This window comes from Zeus faber (assembly GCF_960531495.2).
Source record: "Zeus faber genome assembly, chromosome: 1".
Taxonomy (NCBI): domain Eukaryota; kingdom Metazoa; phylum Chordata; class Actinopteri; order Zeiformes; family Zeidae; genus Zeus; species Zeus faber.
Window position 1 is genome coordinate 30,268,734 of NC_137193.1, and position 17,998 is coordinate 30,286,731.

At 40.6% G+C, this 17,998-nt stretch overlaps 1 protein-coding gene across 1 annotated transcript; it reads right to left on the minus strand.

The window, feature by feature from the left end:
• Positions 1-1,393: 1,393 nt before the first annotated feature.
• Positions 1,394-17,760, minus strand: LOC307239571 (death-associated protein kinase 2). Its single transcript, XM_080013010.1, has 12 exons — positions 17,681-17,760; positions 12,657-12,815; positions 12,338-12,559; positions 12,001-12,139; positions 11,011-11,140; positions 8,966-9,014; positions 7,228-7,254; positions 6,355-6,507; positions 5,679-5,724; positions 5,485-5,574; positions 4,817-4,903; positions 1,394-4,279 (listed from the first exon to the last, which is right to left on the minus strand). The coding sequence occupies exons 2-12, from the start codon at positions 12,713-12,715 to the stop codon at positions 4,199-4,201; spliced, it is 1,083 nt and encodes a 360-aa protein (XP_079869136.1). The 5' UTR covers positions 12,716-12,815; positions 17,681-17,760; the 3' UTR covers positions 1,394-4,198.
• Between the last annotated feature and the right edge of the window lie 238 nt (positions 17,761-17,998).

The window sequence follows — 17,998 nt, forward strand, 5'->3', positions numbered from 1 at the left end:
TTGCATCTCTTGACCTGCAGGTTACTGTCTCAGTGCAAAGTTAAGGATTCGTTTGGATATTAATCCTTATTTTCTAATTACACCAGATATTGATTGGTATCCCCTTTTATTATCACAGATGTGAGAATTTTTGTTTTTTCGGTCCCAAAAGCTTTTCAACAACAATCCATGGTACACCTGAATGGGAATTTTGCACTGGGAATCTGTTCCTACACTTGGGTGGAAGGCACATTTTCAGGGACGATATAGGCTCCTGCAAAACATCACGTAGGACGTTGAAATGAACTACAACATACTGTATACTAATGTGTAACTACAAATGGATGCCTGGGAGGTCACGGAGAGAAAGTCTGCAGATGGCTGGTCAACCTGAAGTTGTTGTGGTCTGTGTTGATGGTCTTGGTTGTCATCAGGATCCTGCACACCAGGAATGACGAGGAAGAGCCAGTGGGTTGTTCAAGAAACTGAGGACAGAGTTTAATTCCTCCCACACTACTGTTAAAAATGGCAATTCACTGCCTCACTGGTTTTGGGGAAAGTGGCATGAGATTTATATTAATAAAGCAAAATTCACAAGAAAAGCATGCCGCCAATTTATTCAGCTGAGTTCTGTTGACAATAATGTTCTGGTGCAAGGCACTTCGTACCTAGCAACTCCCCCCAACTCCCATCAAGCGGTAAATAACATTTACGAAAGAACTGAGTATGCATTCTCTCACTAAATGAACCGGAACTTGGGCGGACAAAAAGACGATATTTAACCTCATACTTGACAGTATAAGCAGTGACGTAATGGAGACAGCAAAAACCAAACATTACAGGAGATACAATAGACATGTGAAATTCACTATAAAACATGCTCTTAAGCAGGTGTTCAGACATTCAGTATTGGCACATTGGGGGAAAAAAAGACCTGCAGCAACTTAAAGGGGACCTGTTATGCAAAACTCACTTTTTCAGTGCTAACATTTGGGTCTCCGATGCGTCTACCCACACACAAACTGTCCCGAAACAGCTCATTGACATGTTTGATCCCTTCGTACGTCACAGGAGCGACAATAGAATTAGAGGCGCCCTCCGTCTGAGAGTAACTCCACCCACGGCTGGAGAAATAACAGAGAATAACAGGCCCCACCGGGAAGACCAGCACTAATCTTTCCAAAGAAAGAGGAAGTTATACTAACTGTCCGCGAAGGAACCACAGACGAGGGAAATGTAAGTATTTAAAAAAACATAATTCTGCTGTGTGTGCTGTAGACGGACTGTAGGGCGTGGCACTCGTTTCTCCAAACAAATCCAATAAAAGTAGGTTGTTTTAATGGTCCGTGTATTTATTTTATTTTATTTTCCAACATTTACATGAAACAGGAAAAAAACAAAACATGCGAGGTGTCCTGATGTGGTGCCCCCCCCGGGCTTGCAGAATGGCAGCAAAGGTGGAACAAACTTTTAAACGAGGCCTTGTAGATCTATTATGAGATCCAGATCCAGCGCCTCAACTGCTATTTTCCGCCTTAAATTAGTCCAGAAGCACATTTTGGTGGACTCATTGGGTGAAACCAGTGAAAGTTTACGGAATAAATTCAACGGAACCCGGAAGTGAAGCTCAAACCCCATTGGCTCAAAGAACTCAGGGCGACGGAACGGTGGCTCCTCCCACTGGAGCAGCCCGTCCTGGAACAGGATGTATGGCGGTTTAGAGGTACGTTAGAATGGCTAGAATGCATAATCTGAGTGGTATTTTCAGATTTTAAAAAAACCCAAACATGTTTTGGGGACCTCATTGACCTTTATTAACTTGTGTAAAAAAAAAAGAGCATAATAGGTCCTCTTTAAACTTTTCTGAATACTGAAACGTGCAAAATTGACTCACATTTTGGATGCAAATGTGTCCTGGCCACGTTTCATAAACGAACTCCGGGATGAGAACCAAAATGTTTGGAAATCCAGCTATTAAAAAGGCATGGTTCTGCGGTTTATTCCGTGCTGAACTTCCAGTAGTTAACGTTGTTTGGCCCTTTGCGTGAGTGTAGCATTACATTTATTACCTGATTGTTGTTATTACCATTATATACAAAATGACTTTCAACAGTGCCTGGTTAGTGAAGTTTCGGTTCCATGTGATAACGTGGGAGGTATTTTCCTTCGCGTCTGGAAACTTAGAACAATGTTCGAACTCCGCCACTAGATGTCCCCCATTACTAATTTATGAGCGTAGAGCGCCTGCTGTCAGGGACTTGGGCTGTTTACTAGATACAACGGCATTTCTGTTTGAAGAGGTATATCATCCTGTTACCATGGGTTTAGTTGACTGACTTACAAGCAAATCATTATTTCCATTGTCAATTGTATGTATGTGTGTGTATGTTTATATTTAACCTCATATGCTGACCAACAGTGTCTAGTATTTACCTCAGTTGCACTAAACTGTACCATTATTCATCTGTTTACAGAACCACTCCGTTCACTCAAATCACTCTGTTCACAGAAGGGATGCAATGGTGCAGTGGGCTCACTGTTCGGTATCTATCACAGTTGACCAGCGATGGACACTCATCACCTGGTCCCCGGGCGCGTCCACGTATGCTGCCCACTGCTCCTGGCTGTGCCCCCGGAGGAAGGACAAGCCAGGATGGGTCAAATGCAGAGGATCCATTTCACCGGCCACCATCAAAGCATGTGCATGTGTGTGTGTGTGTGTGCAAGCATGTGTTGTAGTGTGGTGTGTTGCGTGACAAATAAAGACTGTTTCTTCAGTTTTGGGGCCACGGTAACAGTACAGTTCCGGTATATTTATATATTTATTTTTAATTTAAGAAGTTAAAAGGTGTAAAAAATGTTTTTATAGTAGTCTGCCACAAATAACTAGTGTAATGCTTTGTGTGTATGACTGTGGGGGGAGCAATAACACGGCTCCTCACTTAGCAACCAATTAGCTTAACGACCTGGTCCTAGGAACAGAACTCAGTCGTTAAGTGAGGAGTACCTGTACTTAAAAGACTTTCACAATAAAAGATGAATAAAACCAGTTCTATAGTTTGTTATTTTTGTGTAGAACAGATATAAACAGTATTTTTCGCACATTAATCATAATAGTAAAATATCTTAATGAAAAAAAAGATCACAGTCAGACCAGTGTGTGTGTGTGTGTGCCTTCGCTTTGTGAACCTGGCGTGACAGTGGGTGCGCTCCTTTTCAGCGGGAGGAGCATAGGCTATCTCTTACATAGAGGGGGAAACATTTGCCGGCGACAGGAGACAGTAACTTAAACAACACAACATAAAACTGTAAAACTTGACAAAAAAAAGAATGGCTCATCACCCAGCGAGACTCGGCTCCCTTCGTTCCAACAGAAGAAGAGAAGTCTGTAATAAACAGGGACACTGCCATTGCAGGGGGTTATTTTCCGATTGAACACCTCGATTGATTGCACTCTTTACAGTTGAAAAACAACCCCACATGGCTAACATGCCCGGCGGAGCCGCAACAGTGGATTCAATAGGAAGCACTACTTGAGGTGCGCGGGGCCTGTATGCTGAACCGTGTCCAGTGACTTCTGTGATACTGTAATACCGTGGTTCATGTGTGCGTATTGAACCGTAGGGGGCGTACCGAACGGTTCGATGACATCCCATGTGCATTGCTGTTTTTAAAGCGTGGAAACTTGACCTGGGGTCAAATGTGTTCTGACCGACACACCGAGGCGAATATCCATATAGAGTCAGACAATGCAGTCATTCTATATATTCTACACAACTCTAACCCATTAAACTACCTCCATTACACCCACATTTCTGCCTATATGGTACTCCAGTACCATATAGGCAAAACACCTCCAGCGACCTGGGTTCAAGTCCAACCTACTGTAATTTGCTGTGTGTTTCCCTCATTCAACCCCCGATTTCCTGTCCCTCCCACTGCTCTCTACAATAAACAAAAAAACGCCTCCTAAAAATGTTCACTCTGTCTGGTGTGCTACCACACCAGACAATTTTTGGTTATCTTATTTAATTTAAAAAATATCACGGAACGCATTTTGCTTCAGAGGCAACCAAAGCTTTTGTGAAAAGTTCTCATCACAGGCCCTCGTACCCTTCAAGGCCTTGTGAGCGAGGGGAGGGCTACAGAGCTGGAGGTGTTGGCTGACCAGAAGCATCAATGTCCATGGAAACATCTCTGCCCTCTGGTGCAGTCCAGCTCATGAACTGCTGCTGAGCCTTCGACGAATCAGAGAGGCCGGCTTGGTCTCCGTGTCCTCCAGATCACTTTCACATTGCCTCTGAAGGAAAGGAAGGAAACAATTGGCTTCATTGTTTCTGTGCGATGAAAACAATACCTACAGTTGACCGTCTTCTAACTTTTGAAGTGTCTGTGCATTTGAGAGGCTCTTGAAGGCAACATTTGATTATGTGGAAGACGACCTGGTTCTGGAGTAGATGGGTCTGATCTTTGCTAATTGAAGGTCGAGGTTTGACTAGATTCATGTGCGGTTTTGGGAAAATTGTGAATTGTTTCAGGAAATGTGCTTTAGCTGTTGAGAAAAACTGTCACAACGACATAACACAAAGGCAGGGAAATGAACTGTAGTTTGCATCAATAAATTATGTTGACTGTGCAGTGTGCACTAGACTACAAAATATGTGGATGTTGTTTTGGAGAAATTGGCATTAATCGTCTGATACACCCAAAGCATAGAGCCGAAGAACTTTGTGTGTTTTATGAATCCCATGTTGGTTTTTCATATGAGCTTTTCTCATAAACAAGTACGTTCAAAAGACTTCAAGAACATTCATGTACAGATGGAACAACGTCTCACCAGCTCTTCATCTGCAGCATCACTGGTTTTGCAAAGAAGCTTCATCCGCCAAAACCGATTGCACATCCAAACCATGTTATAGGACATCTAGAGACACATTAAGGGATATAAGAGAAGAGTGAATAGACTTTTTACAAGTGCAATATTACGGCACATGTAACCAGCTGGTGATGCTGCTCCCAAAGAAATGTGCCTTCCCGGCATTTCCTGAAACTCAGAAGTTGTACTTTTTACAGAGCAGCAGATTCTACAAGGGCACTGGGGCAGCTGTACTTCCATCTCTCCCTCCCTTGTCATGTCAGAGATTTCGATTTCAGTGATTTGTTCCAATAACAATGATTGTCAGTTGTTTCAGTTTTTAATTTAGTTTCAAAGCTAAAATGTTGATACTTAGCCCGAAATGGTGGGATGGTAAAGTAAAGTATTACTATTTTATACATACATCAAGTCATGGCTTGCATCAGAACGTCTTATCGTTCGGCTTATTTTTGAGTGGGGTGGAAACTTATTTTTCACACATCACATAGCACATATAACACATCTCTGCAAAATCAAGGTTGGGACGGTACTATTTGTCTGACTAAATTAAAAAAAATAATACTTGCCTTTCAATCTCATGCTGTTGCCTTGGCTTACACTAGAGACCAGCGTTTGCTTTTAACACTCACTTTCCATTTCCTCTTGGCATTGAACTTCTTGAAATTCTTCATGTTTATCGAGGAGCGGTTCCTATTCGCAGTCTGTTTCCGTGTGATAGGCTGGAGGAGAGATGACAACATTTCAGTTGATCAAGCCTGAAGAAAGTGGGAAATAACCCTACAAGGCAGGATGCAACCAATATTACAGGTTTGTTTTACGTTACCTTGATCCAAGGATGAAGTAGACAGTCTTCTGCTGTCATTCTTTCACTACAAATAAGAACAAATAACAAAATCAATGTAAAAAATTGAAAAAGGGTGACAACATTTTAACTTAATACTTTTTTTTTAATTAAAAAGAATTATCTTGGGCTAGAAATGATGTTATAGTTGTAAAAACTTTCCACAAAACATTTTATTCTTAAAAGCAGGTATCACTGTTCTCAATTGTATACAGTATATATATATATCAGGAGATTTATGTTTTCGAAAGAAGACAGTTGAAGAAATTCTCCTCAAAACTTGCCATATAATTTTATACAAACAAGATCTCCTTGGTTAAAATTAAAATATTTTGCAGAGCAGAACTGATCTTTGAAAATGATTTCATTTGGACGCCAAGGTTAATTTGGGCAATATAATACATTCAAATAAACCATATATATGGTCAAATAAATGTCATTAGCTCTGTTATGTCAAAACATTTTCTTCAAACTATATAGGTTAGATAAACTAGTGAACCATCTGCCATACTTAACTCTAATGTCTATAGAATAAACCATTTGTTGTTATTTAACTGCAAAATAAAGTTGCTTTTATCCAAGCAGTCTAACCTGGTCTCTAAAAGCAAGAACAATACTCAAGCATCGTATTAAGCAGATACAGCATGTGGCCAGTTACTTTGCATCTTTCACCAAGAGCTTCTGGATGAAATCTTTGGCCATGTCGCTGGTCATGCTAAAGTGATGCTCGTCAAACTTGTAATTCATGTCGAGGATGTTCTTCAGGGTTCCTTCGTCAGTCTCGTCTTGAAACGGTGACGTCCCACTCAATCTGAGGAACGTGGACACGGCAGAGAGTTAGATCCAAACCCAATCCTGAAACACTGGATGCTGCAAATGTAAACTATATGAGTCACATATTTGGTGTAACGTGTCTGGGCTGCCGAGTGAATCTCAGCCACTCAGTATTTTTCCCATCATGAAATTAAACTGCTTTACCCCTGCAGGTAGGGGGGCAAGTAGCTCAGGCGGTTGTGCAGGTTGTCTAGTGGAAGAGTGCCAGTTTGATCCCCAGCTGGTAGTGTGCTGAAGTGTCCCTGAGCAAGACATTTAACCCCGCAAACTGCTCCCCAGGCACCGCTACGAGGGTGGCAGCCCACTGCTCCTAAGATGCGTCAGATACTAGGATGGGTAAATGCAGAGAACTAATATCCCCATGGGGATTAATAAACTATAATAATATAATAGTATACATTAATTATTAAGTGCGACAAGGAATCATTTCAAGTGCTCCGAGGAGATGGAAAAGCGTTGCTGTGCACCAAATTATCTCATTCTTGGCATTTTGATTGTTAGAATTGTATAGTTAATTTTTACATTTTGGTATGACTACTGAAGGTTTGGAATTTGGTCTGTAGAACCACTGGCATCCGTATGAATGAGGATGTGAATCCATTTCAAAACATGGCTTATGACTCGTCTACACTTGCTGATTTCTGACTGTCTATACACTAATACACACACACACACACATGCACACACACACACTTACAGTATGTAGGTGATCACTCCAATGCTCCTGGAGGAACAAATCAAATCACAGGCAAAGTGGTTAACTCCTGCACTTTGAGAGAAACACAAACATGCCTTCAGAACAGCTTCATGACACGACATCAGAGTACAAGCAGATCAGCACCATGTACATATGTTTGAATTTATGTTCCTTTGGGTTCATAAAAACTGAAAACTGAAACTGAAAAAGTCCTGCAGCTTGTTGCACCACTATGACATGAGCTGGATCACAAGCTCAGGTCTCAAATCAACACTGAATGCTATATTGTAATTGTAACTACCGGTAGTTAGATTAAAACTTTGCACGGTTGCACGGTAGACACTAAAGATGCCAGTATAATCACAGTTAACTAAAAAACAAATTGGAACAAGAAATGGACAAAGGAGGATTGTGAGTTTGTATGTGGGAGTATGTGCAAACAGTTCATAGACCTCCTTTGCGATTGGAACCATCACATGCTTGGCTGTGTGATGCTTAATTAGCCAAGAATACATTCTCATCAAGAATACACTCGTTTTCGTAAAGTTCTTTCCTCGTTTGGAGCGTACTTGGCACTGCGTCCTGTCTCAGTCATTCCTCATGACATACAGTATCTGGTGGCATGGTGGCTCAGTGATTAGTATTTTTGCCTCACAGCAAGAAGGTTCTGGGTCAGTGTTACGAGCGTTTCTATGTGCCGTTTGCACGTCTCCCCATGTTCAAGTGACTTTCCTCCAAGTGCTCCGGTTTGCCTCCACCCTAAAAAACACGCTTGTCCGATGCCATCGACTACATCGGTGTCTCGACATCTGGAGTTGCTCCCTGGGTGTCATGCTGCAGTTGCCCACTGCTTCTAAAGAGCTGGGTTTTGGTTAAATGCAGAGGAAAAATTTCCCCACAGGATCAATAAAGTACTTTTACATTAAGTTTTCCTCTTCTCTTCAGCCCTGTGATGAGCCACACAGCTTGTGCAGTAGCACACTATAACTTGCAATTCACAGTCACAGTGGCACAGTGCTCTTTTTTAGTTGCAACTGCGAGAAAATCCATGCTTCGGTCAGTTTCCTGTGTGTTCTGTAACGCTTCAAATGTCACTAGAAGCAAAGGGAGAGGGAGAGGACCTGGTGAGCTGCAGATAAGCATGACCTGGATTGCAACATCTGGATCCTCTTGACCCTCTGGCTAGCGATGGCCAGAAACATCAATAGGCTCTTCTTTCAGAAAATATCCAGCTGCGGGTTCAGCGGCTCATTAGCTCGCTGTACCAGAGGTTTCAGGCAGTGGAGACACCGCACATAACATGCTGAAGGAGTTCAGGATGACGGTTAAATCTCACAGTTGTCAAGTTTTCTTTTAAGCGTTTTCATTTCTATCCCGACCGGAGCAACCAGTTTGGATAAACTGCGTTACTATAAATTTATGTGAGGATTATCCGATGTTTTGGTTACACCAGTGCAACAGTCTGTTGATAACTACAAACAGAGCAGCTGACATCGGTGCAACGTTTCACTAGACACCTACACACAAAATCCTCTGCAGACATTCTTTGTGGAGTGAGATAGGACAGGCCTCAACTTGTGTCAGAAAATAGTGTAAATTCTTTCCTGATGTGATAAACATTTGCATAGAGACCGAGACAGAAGAACTAGTGAAAATACAATGCCTGTAATGTATTTGTACATAGAGGCACACAGAAACAGTAAATACTTATTACAGCCTTGTTAGGACAGAGTCTTACCACATGTCCACAGCGGTGCTCAGAGGGTCATAGTTTATCACCTCGGGGGCTACAGAAGAGCAGAACAGGATGGCGGAATGGGGAAAAGAGAGAACGAAAAAAAAGAATAGTGGTTACTATAGGATATTGCAGTGTATTGCTGCAACCCCACCATTCAACAACCCCATAATCTCTGCTTCACAAACGCTGTCAACACATTTAGATTCAAACAGAGGGATCGTTTGGAAAGCAGCCAAGCATCTTTATCAGGCTGATAAAGTCAGCTGCTTTATTTCAAGGACAGTTTGGCATTGAGCTTCAACGCTATTTAACCAACTTGATAATGGTGTGTTGATAACAGCTTTAATTTTTGGAATTCTCATATTATTATTCATATTATTCAATCTGCCTAAAATAATAAACATTTTCCCTGGGGAATATTTAAAGCCACACCTAAAAAGGCACACAAAAAAATTATTCATTTTCTTTTATCAAAAACGAATTTGTTCCAACAAATATCCTGCACTTTTGGAAACACCTGATGCCTCTTTTTCCCTTGCGCACAAATGTAACCTTTTTGATAACAAATATGCACAGTTATATCTACACATACATACACACTGTTTTTCTTTATGTTTTCCATATGAGTTAACTTATCAGTGGATATTGTAAAGGTGCTTGTAGTGATAATCATCAAGGAATTAATGCATGCATATAGCTTACTGCTGTATGCCTCCGCCCAACAGAGTAAATACCATGCAAAGTTACAGTAGGTTTAAACAGTATAATTACTTTTCAACACTTTGATCCATCTTGAAATATTTGGGAAAACATGCTAACAAATGTGAGTGAATACAAAAACAGCATGTGTTATGGAGGAAAAGTAGGGGAATAGTGAAAATAGCCTAATGTATCATAAATATCTGCGAATAACATATTATGCCAATATCTTCACTAGGCCAAACTATTTTCTTTGACAATGTTATCATTATTTTTGCTGTTATTATGAACGGGATCAAGATAGAAACCTTCAGATACAACTACAACTTCAGATACGACACTGAAACCAGTCAAACCAGTTAGTTGAATGGACACTGGATGCATCGTGAAACGACTTGCACTGACAAGTCCTAAAACAGACAATTCAAGTCTGAAACCTTGTAAATATGTAAGAGAATTCAGAGATGCTGAATTGGCCATGGTAACTACTGGTCATGGTCACTGATCAGCTGCAGCGGGCTGTGTTTATCAGTTTGCAGTTTGCTCACAGAGCTGCATCAAGTGCTTGTTTTTTAAAATGAGTCATGTGACCTGACATTTGCAATACTTCACGCATCCACTAGATATGTCCCAGTGGCCCTTTTCCCCCATAGAAAATCAACACAAATTAAAAAATGACCATAACTTAGTCTAACAATTAACATAATTTTCTTATAACTGTGTAGAATTAATAAATAAATGCTTTAATGCACCTCCCCAAGCTCTCTGTAGGCCCAGTGAATGTATGTAGAGTTTACAAGAGTAGCAAAGCAAAAGGCTGCAAATATTGCAACATCTATTTACGACCAAAATCTGCTTTTGGACAGCTGTTCCATGACAAAAATGTAATGTAATGTAATGGAAAGTGTTAAGTGCCGATGTCTTAAAGGAGGAAGTGTCCCCAAGCTAGCCTCGCAACCTCACAATACGCTTGACAGATAGGGAAGTTGGTTTCCAGCAGGGACCATTGTTGCCTCATCGGCAAGGTTCTAACCACTTTCCACTCCTGTGTGTCTGTGCACGTACAGCTGTATGTTACGGACATGTGCACTCATGAAACCATCCATGTGCTGCTTTACTCATTGGGTGGTAGAGCAAAAGTCAACCACATTAAAGAATAGAATTAAGAATCATATACAATCAAATTAGGTTATAGTCACCAACAGGCTCCATCACTCAGTTGTTCTAACCTATTATAAATGGCACGTTAGAGTCTAATATGGCCCTATTCACCCCTTTGACTTTGTGGATTTATTTCTGTATAAATATATCTATGTCTAAATAGTTCTCCCTGATACAGTACGTACGGATGTATTGGGGGGTTCCACTCATACTCCTATATTCCTCCCCCGGCTTGAAGTGGTGGGCCAATCCGAAGTCAATCAGCTTGATGTTGGGGCGCTGGGCTGCTTTGTCCGACAGCATGATGTTTTCCGGCTTAACGGAGAGAACAAGGAACCAATGAGACGAACCCAATATAAATATAAACATAAGTAAGCCCCGCTTCACCGCACAATACTGTGTAATATAGACTGTTTCGGCAATTCCAGGTAATTTGCTCAGATACAAAAGTAACTTAAGATGTCTTTCATACCCCTGAGCAAGGAATTGCTGTTTTTTAACATTTCAAACAATCATTTCAATCAACCTTATTTGGGAGTAAAGACAGTGTTTCCCCACGATGGCCATTAAGGGATGCCCTGCTCACCGATTTCACACACTCTCCCACTCAACCCCCTGTCAACAATGAAATACAGGTACTCCTCACTTAACCACCTACCTGTTTAACGACTGTTTCGACTTACGACCAGCTCTCCGACCAGTCTGTGTTGTACGCTGCGTGCAATACCGCAGCGTCTCAGCGTCAAGCATCTCATCACGCATCACCGTTCTCAGTCTCAGTATTCACTACACTAGTGTTCGCCATCTGTTGTTAAGTGAGGAGTACCTTTTACCTTCAACAATTAATTTAAAAAAAATCAACAATACATGGCATTTCAGATTTCAACAAAATATTCTGCAGCTCCTGTGTTTTGCCCACAAAATGTGACCTTTTAAATCCATCCAAAGAGTTGCATCCCAAATATCACACACTGGTGTTTTGGTGTTCAGCGGACTGGAGCGGTCGGCTTATAACAGAGTGACTACAACAAGAAATGTTTCAAATCCAGTATTCTTTCCACCCAAAGATTGCTTTTGCATTTCTCTTGAATTTTCCAACAATGAAAAGGGGGACTTGTCAAGATACACGACTATTTGTTGGCCTGAACCCTGAAGAATTGAAATTAAATTCCCACCTTCAGGTCAAAGTGGCCTATCTGCTTGCTGTGCATGAAGCCCACTGCTTCCAGGATCTGCTTCAGGAACTCGATGGCCTCGCTCTCCGTCAGATTCTCTTTTTCTGCGATGAAGTCAAAAAGTTCTCCGCCACCGATTCTGGAAATGGAAACAAACAAGGAGAGTAGCTGAAATAAAATACGCTGAATCTACAGTTTAAAACTTCCCATACCAAATAAATAGGAATGAAAGAGGTGTGAGGCGTGTCTCACCTGCTCCCGTCTGTCTAGGCCTCAAATACACACACACACACACACACACACACACACACACACACAGAGTTCCTTGTCAACTCACAGCTCCACAATGAGGACCACCTCAGCTCGGCTCTCAAACACATCCTTGAGGCTTATGATGTTGGGGTGCTGCAGGGACTGCAGGACCCCCACCTCCCTCTCCACGGCCTTCCTCTCCAGGCCCAGGCGGCTGCAGGACGTCTTGCGGATCTTCAGGAACTTGCCGGCCCAGTGAGTCCCCGTGGACCGCTCCGTGACTTCACGCACCTGCCCAAAGTGCCCGCTATGTAGAGGTGATACATGAGCTATTTTTTGAAACCCAGGCATATTGTAAAGGAATTCCTCATCACGCGTTTTCCATCTCCACATACTACAGTTACCTTCCAATAATGCCCCCAATCACGTAGAGGTCCTCGACATTTTCATTCTTAAAGTCCATGCTGACTCCTTGATCTGGTCTTCAATGGTCTCTCCGCTGCTGTGTTATTTAGTCCCAGATGTTTACAGAACAGCAAATAAAGCACTCACCAACCTTGGGCCTGATGTATATAAAACACAGATGGCAAAATTAAAGTTCACCACTATCATCTTTTGTCTATATGTATACACTCTCTAAATTGTGGAATAATGTGACCAGCACATCTTTAAACAAATGTATTAATAGTATTGACAGCAGTGTCAAACAGTTTGAGACCACAGAAAGTGTTTGGGTTTGAAGACCAAGCTTGCCTATTCTTGTCAGGGTGAAATTATCTTTATCTTCTTTTTTTAATATTATAACAATAACAGAATTTATGATTGACTCACTCTCTTTCTCTGATCAGTTTGACGATGCGAGTTGGTTTGAAATAATTTGGTTAGTAATTTTAAAGAACATTATTGATTTTGAGGAACTAATTCTGTCAGCATTCAGCTATTTCTCAATTAAATAAGCTAGTTGGGGTGTTCAGAAATATACTAGTCATAATATAGTCATAAAAGTCAAAAGGCATTAAAACTCGTACAAAGACCAAAAACAAGGATTTTTGCAGATATTGTACTTACATCAAAAATGCCTGAGCTCCTCTAATTTCCCCTTACATTCATTCTGATTGATTTAACGAAAAATACACTGTCGACCCCCAAATAAACATTTTGATTATATGTCCATTTTGAGTTAGTACCACAGGACAAAACCACATGTCGCCAGAGGGAAGTCTCTGAAGCGGTTTGTCACACTGTTGTTTGCAAACTTGGATGAATTAAGTTTGCAATGCTTACATCACCATCTACAGCAGTTTGTTCTGTTTGTGCTTGGCACGTGCCTGGCCGGGGGGGCGGCAACTAGCTGGGAAGAGCTTTTCAGACTGGGAGGTTTGTATCATTGCAGACTATATTGTATGTTCGAAGATCGAGAATGATTTGTTCAAAATGACTTGTTCGTTCTTTTTCGCTGGTCACTTGTGGCGAAACAGCAAAACTCAAACTGAGATTACCACATTTTTTCTTCCTTAATTCTTACTGAAGAGTTCATTCAAAGAACAATATAGTGTGATAAAAATTGTGTCATATAATGACTCCTCACATTTTATTGAAACTCAATGTTTGCTTTCTCTTTGGTGATGTTCATTTTGATTTCCATTTTATATTTTTAGTAAAGTACTAATAATCTTCAATGTGTGGACTTTGAGGTTTCCAGTTTTTCACTGGAAAACAATAGGCGGAAATTTCACAATGCGCCCTGTTTATCAGTATAATACAAATAGTGTTTGGTAAACTACAATAAAGAAAAACTTTAAATATCCTTAAAACTTTATTATGAAGACTCCTTGCAGAGAGCCACTATATGTAATCTGTACATTAAAAGGTTTATTGTAGCAGATAATCCATGCGTAAATAGCCAAATAAGGCTAATTATATATGGTTAACCGCTTTACCATCGGCTATGAATTTTAATCATCAATCCTTGTCAGTCACCGTGCCTGGTCCTCAAAATCTTAATTCAAAAGTACTTAATACATTTAAAATGCTTAATAATATCCTTGGATAGAATTAATATCTATCTAAACTTTGAAACTCTCAAAAACTCATTGGAAACTATGGCCCTGTTTACACCTTGCATTAAAATGTGTCTTGGGTGATCTGATCACAAGTGGACAGCTCTAAGTACTGGTGAGAAGTTTGTGAACACACCTAAGATGCATTGAGGACAGATTAAGATCCGATCACTCAGACCACATTCTGAGGTGGTATTTTAGGTGGCTTTTAGCGGTGCGTACACGAATGTGTCCTGGGCCACATTGAAGGAATGCCTTCTCAACTGACGTCTACTGTGCATAATCACATACTCATTTGCACGCCAACAGCGTCATATTAGAGTGTGAAACAACAACAAGTCGCAACAACAGGCAAAATGGATTATTGCGGATGGAGAACACAGGAAACATGCTGTCTGATTTCCATTTGGGCTGAAGAGTCAGTACAACGGAAACTGGAAGATTCATATCGCAACTGGGCGATTGACAGTATCAGGAGATTTTAAAAAAGCTGGAGGGGACCAGGTACAGTTGATCATGACCGCAATGCAAATATAAAATAAAAAGTCGTATAAAATGTCAACATAAAATAAATTTGGTCTTTGCAACGGAAATGATGCACAAGTTTATTAGCATATAGAGCGGGGACGTGAGATCTTATCACAAGTGGTTACTCGAGACGCATGGGGAGACACATTCGAATGCTAGGTGTGAACAGACATACTTACAGCTGTCCACTTGTGATCAGATCACCAAAGACGCACGATAATGCCAGGTCTAAACAGGGCCTATGTAGGCTGCTGTTTAGTGGCCATCTTTTTTCCTCCTTAAAGAGATCTCCAGACCTCCTGCAGAGATTATAAACCAACCATTGACTCCCTATCCCGTACACAAATCCTGTGTCCAAAATGGCAAACAACGTACTACATATGCATACAGTACTATCATAAAACACACTTAGTATGTGAGTAAAACAACAAATTTTTGGACATACTACATTGTTATACAGCCGCGCCACTTTGTTTGACGACAGTGCATTGAAACCATTACCAGCGCAATGTGCTGTGGGATATCTTTGCCAGTGTAGTGTGCACTGATTGCATACTTTGGGTACATAGTAATTGCCAAAACTAGAGCACACCATGTGAACTTGAACTTTAACTTGAACTTGAAGTGCACTCATTAGGGGATGTCCCCATGTTCAAACCGTAGGGGGCAACAAAGTCCACTTCGAAGTGGACTGCAAAGGGAACAAGTTCATCCGATGGTTACCTCCGAGCCCATTTTACCCACTATGCATTATGAGTAGTGTTCTTTATGAGTTTATTGGAGCATCATAAACCAAATTCAGGTACAAACCGCCACACGCACTGTACTATTTGTGTAGGCCAACCGATCTTTCCTAAATTGCACAAGATCATTCATTTCAAAGAGAAGGTGATATTACTATTACTTATTAACCTTTGTTATGTTTGAAAATAATTTGATTAAAGTATTACCAGAACACAATAAGATGAAACAAAGCGATAACTGCCATTTAAATATGAGGTAGGTTTTGCGTTTGTAACGCGGATAATGTATCCGTTTTTTATATTATTAATTTATTACTTATCCAACACACACCAGGGTGAGTTAGGAAAAACAAAAAAACATCACCTTTAGAATTGATTTATTTATTAATTCCAGAGATCTATATTTTAACAGTCTTCCTCAATTGTAGTTAGTTTTAACAAGAACCATATGAAATTACACAGTGATATGTATTACTTTATTACTATTAAACTGTAGTATGTTTGAAAAGAATTACATTAAAGTATTACCAGAAGACAATTGGATTAACATATACGCTCGCACCAGAGTAAGTTATACAAAATAAAAACCCAATTTAGAAGTAAGCAATTACACTGTGCAAGGAACATGTATTTATTCTGTCTGTGTATGAAGTAATTCAATTATTTTTGTGTTTTGGGGTTCCAGATGCCTCCATGAACCCCACATTCCAATGCAGAAAAGAAGCGGTGGGGTGGACAGAATTTCCTGCTTTAAAGGTCAGCTACAGCTCCTTTAAAAAAAAAAAAAAAAAAAGACTAAAGGCTTAAGGCTACTCTCTGAAACCTCAGAACAAAACTCAGGGAAAATCAGGAAAAAACTCTATAACAAGGCCTCTTTCAAAATCTGAAATAACGACTGGAAAAACACCCAAATGCCTTTAAATATACCTGTTGAAACACCACACATTTGGGTGTTAAAGTAAGAGGCTCATTTCATATGAGAAACATTTTCATTCCATTACAGACAATTTATTTGGTTATGTCATCTTGAATTTTAGTTAGTTATAACGTCAACCTAAATAAAATCTACAGCCTTGCAAATAGGCCTTGAACATCATCACGTCAGATGTCACCCTGTCACACACTTCACATCAACTAACCCGAACCCTGTGTATTGCTGCCCACAGCTATAATTCATATTATAATTTATAATTTTCTACTGATATACTCATATACACATAACAGCAATTTATCCTGTGGATAGTATATTATTGCATTGCATTTGTATATTTGTAATTCTTAAATATCTGACTTTTCTGTTTTTAAACTTTGGCTATTTGTATATATCTGACATTTAATTTTAATTGTACTTTTTTATTGTTTATCCTATTTTACTCTCCTTGTTTTCAGAGTGATAAGCTTTTTGTTTTGTAATGCGTATGGTCTGTACTGGAGTGCACCAAACCGCACCAGGAGAAATTCCTCTAGTATGTAAATGTGCCTGGCGAAACAAAACTCTTTCTGATCAAGTTAAATCCACGGCCATCCCCAGTTGATGCCATCATTAATAACGGGGGCTGCTGGGCTGCAGTACGCTTGGCGGTGCACTGTGCCAGGCAAGGTGTGTGGAATTTAGGGACCCTGAGGATGGGAATTCAGCCATGATGTACTATGTGATCCTGGTCCTTTTCCATCCCTGCTATTTGACGCATGCTTTGGTTTCTCACATTCTGAAAATGTACGCATAGTATGCTGATTTGCCATTTCGGAGGCAGCAGAAATAAATATCATAGACAAATGGAAAGTGTTCTATATGGTCATACATAGGATTCCTTAAGCCAATCAAATACGCTATTGTCCAACAAAATAAAGTAATCACGTATAACTTTAATGATGACACAACGCGTGATTACTTTTGGATATTACAACCCACCACCATATAGGGAATCCACCGAAAATATGTGGACCCTTCCCCTGATTCCTAGACATGCCAACAACAACAACAACAACAAACAAAAAAACATTATTACGTATAAAAACATTCGGGGAATATTAAGTAGCCTTCGCTACTTCCGCTTTCGCCCCCGTTTTCAAAATAATTGGAAGAAAGTGACTCACCGAGGTGCGGTCCCGAAGGTGCGTGTCGGCTGCTGCAGCCCTAATAATAATAATGATGACGAAAACAAACCGTCTCCCGACAGATGCTCTTCAACATAATTCTGAGTAGGTCCCCGCTACCGAGTATCCACTTGTTAGTGCCGGGACCCCCTTTGTCCATGGCGGATTAATAGGTAGTAATGATCAATCAACCTGTTGGCCAGTGTGAGCAACTGCCGTGTGACCTGGTGCGACTCGGAATGCGGAACCTCCCGTTTCGGCAGAGCGTCCCCCTCTCTCAAGAGATCGGATCGTGAAATATAAACTATAACCTCGTAT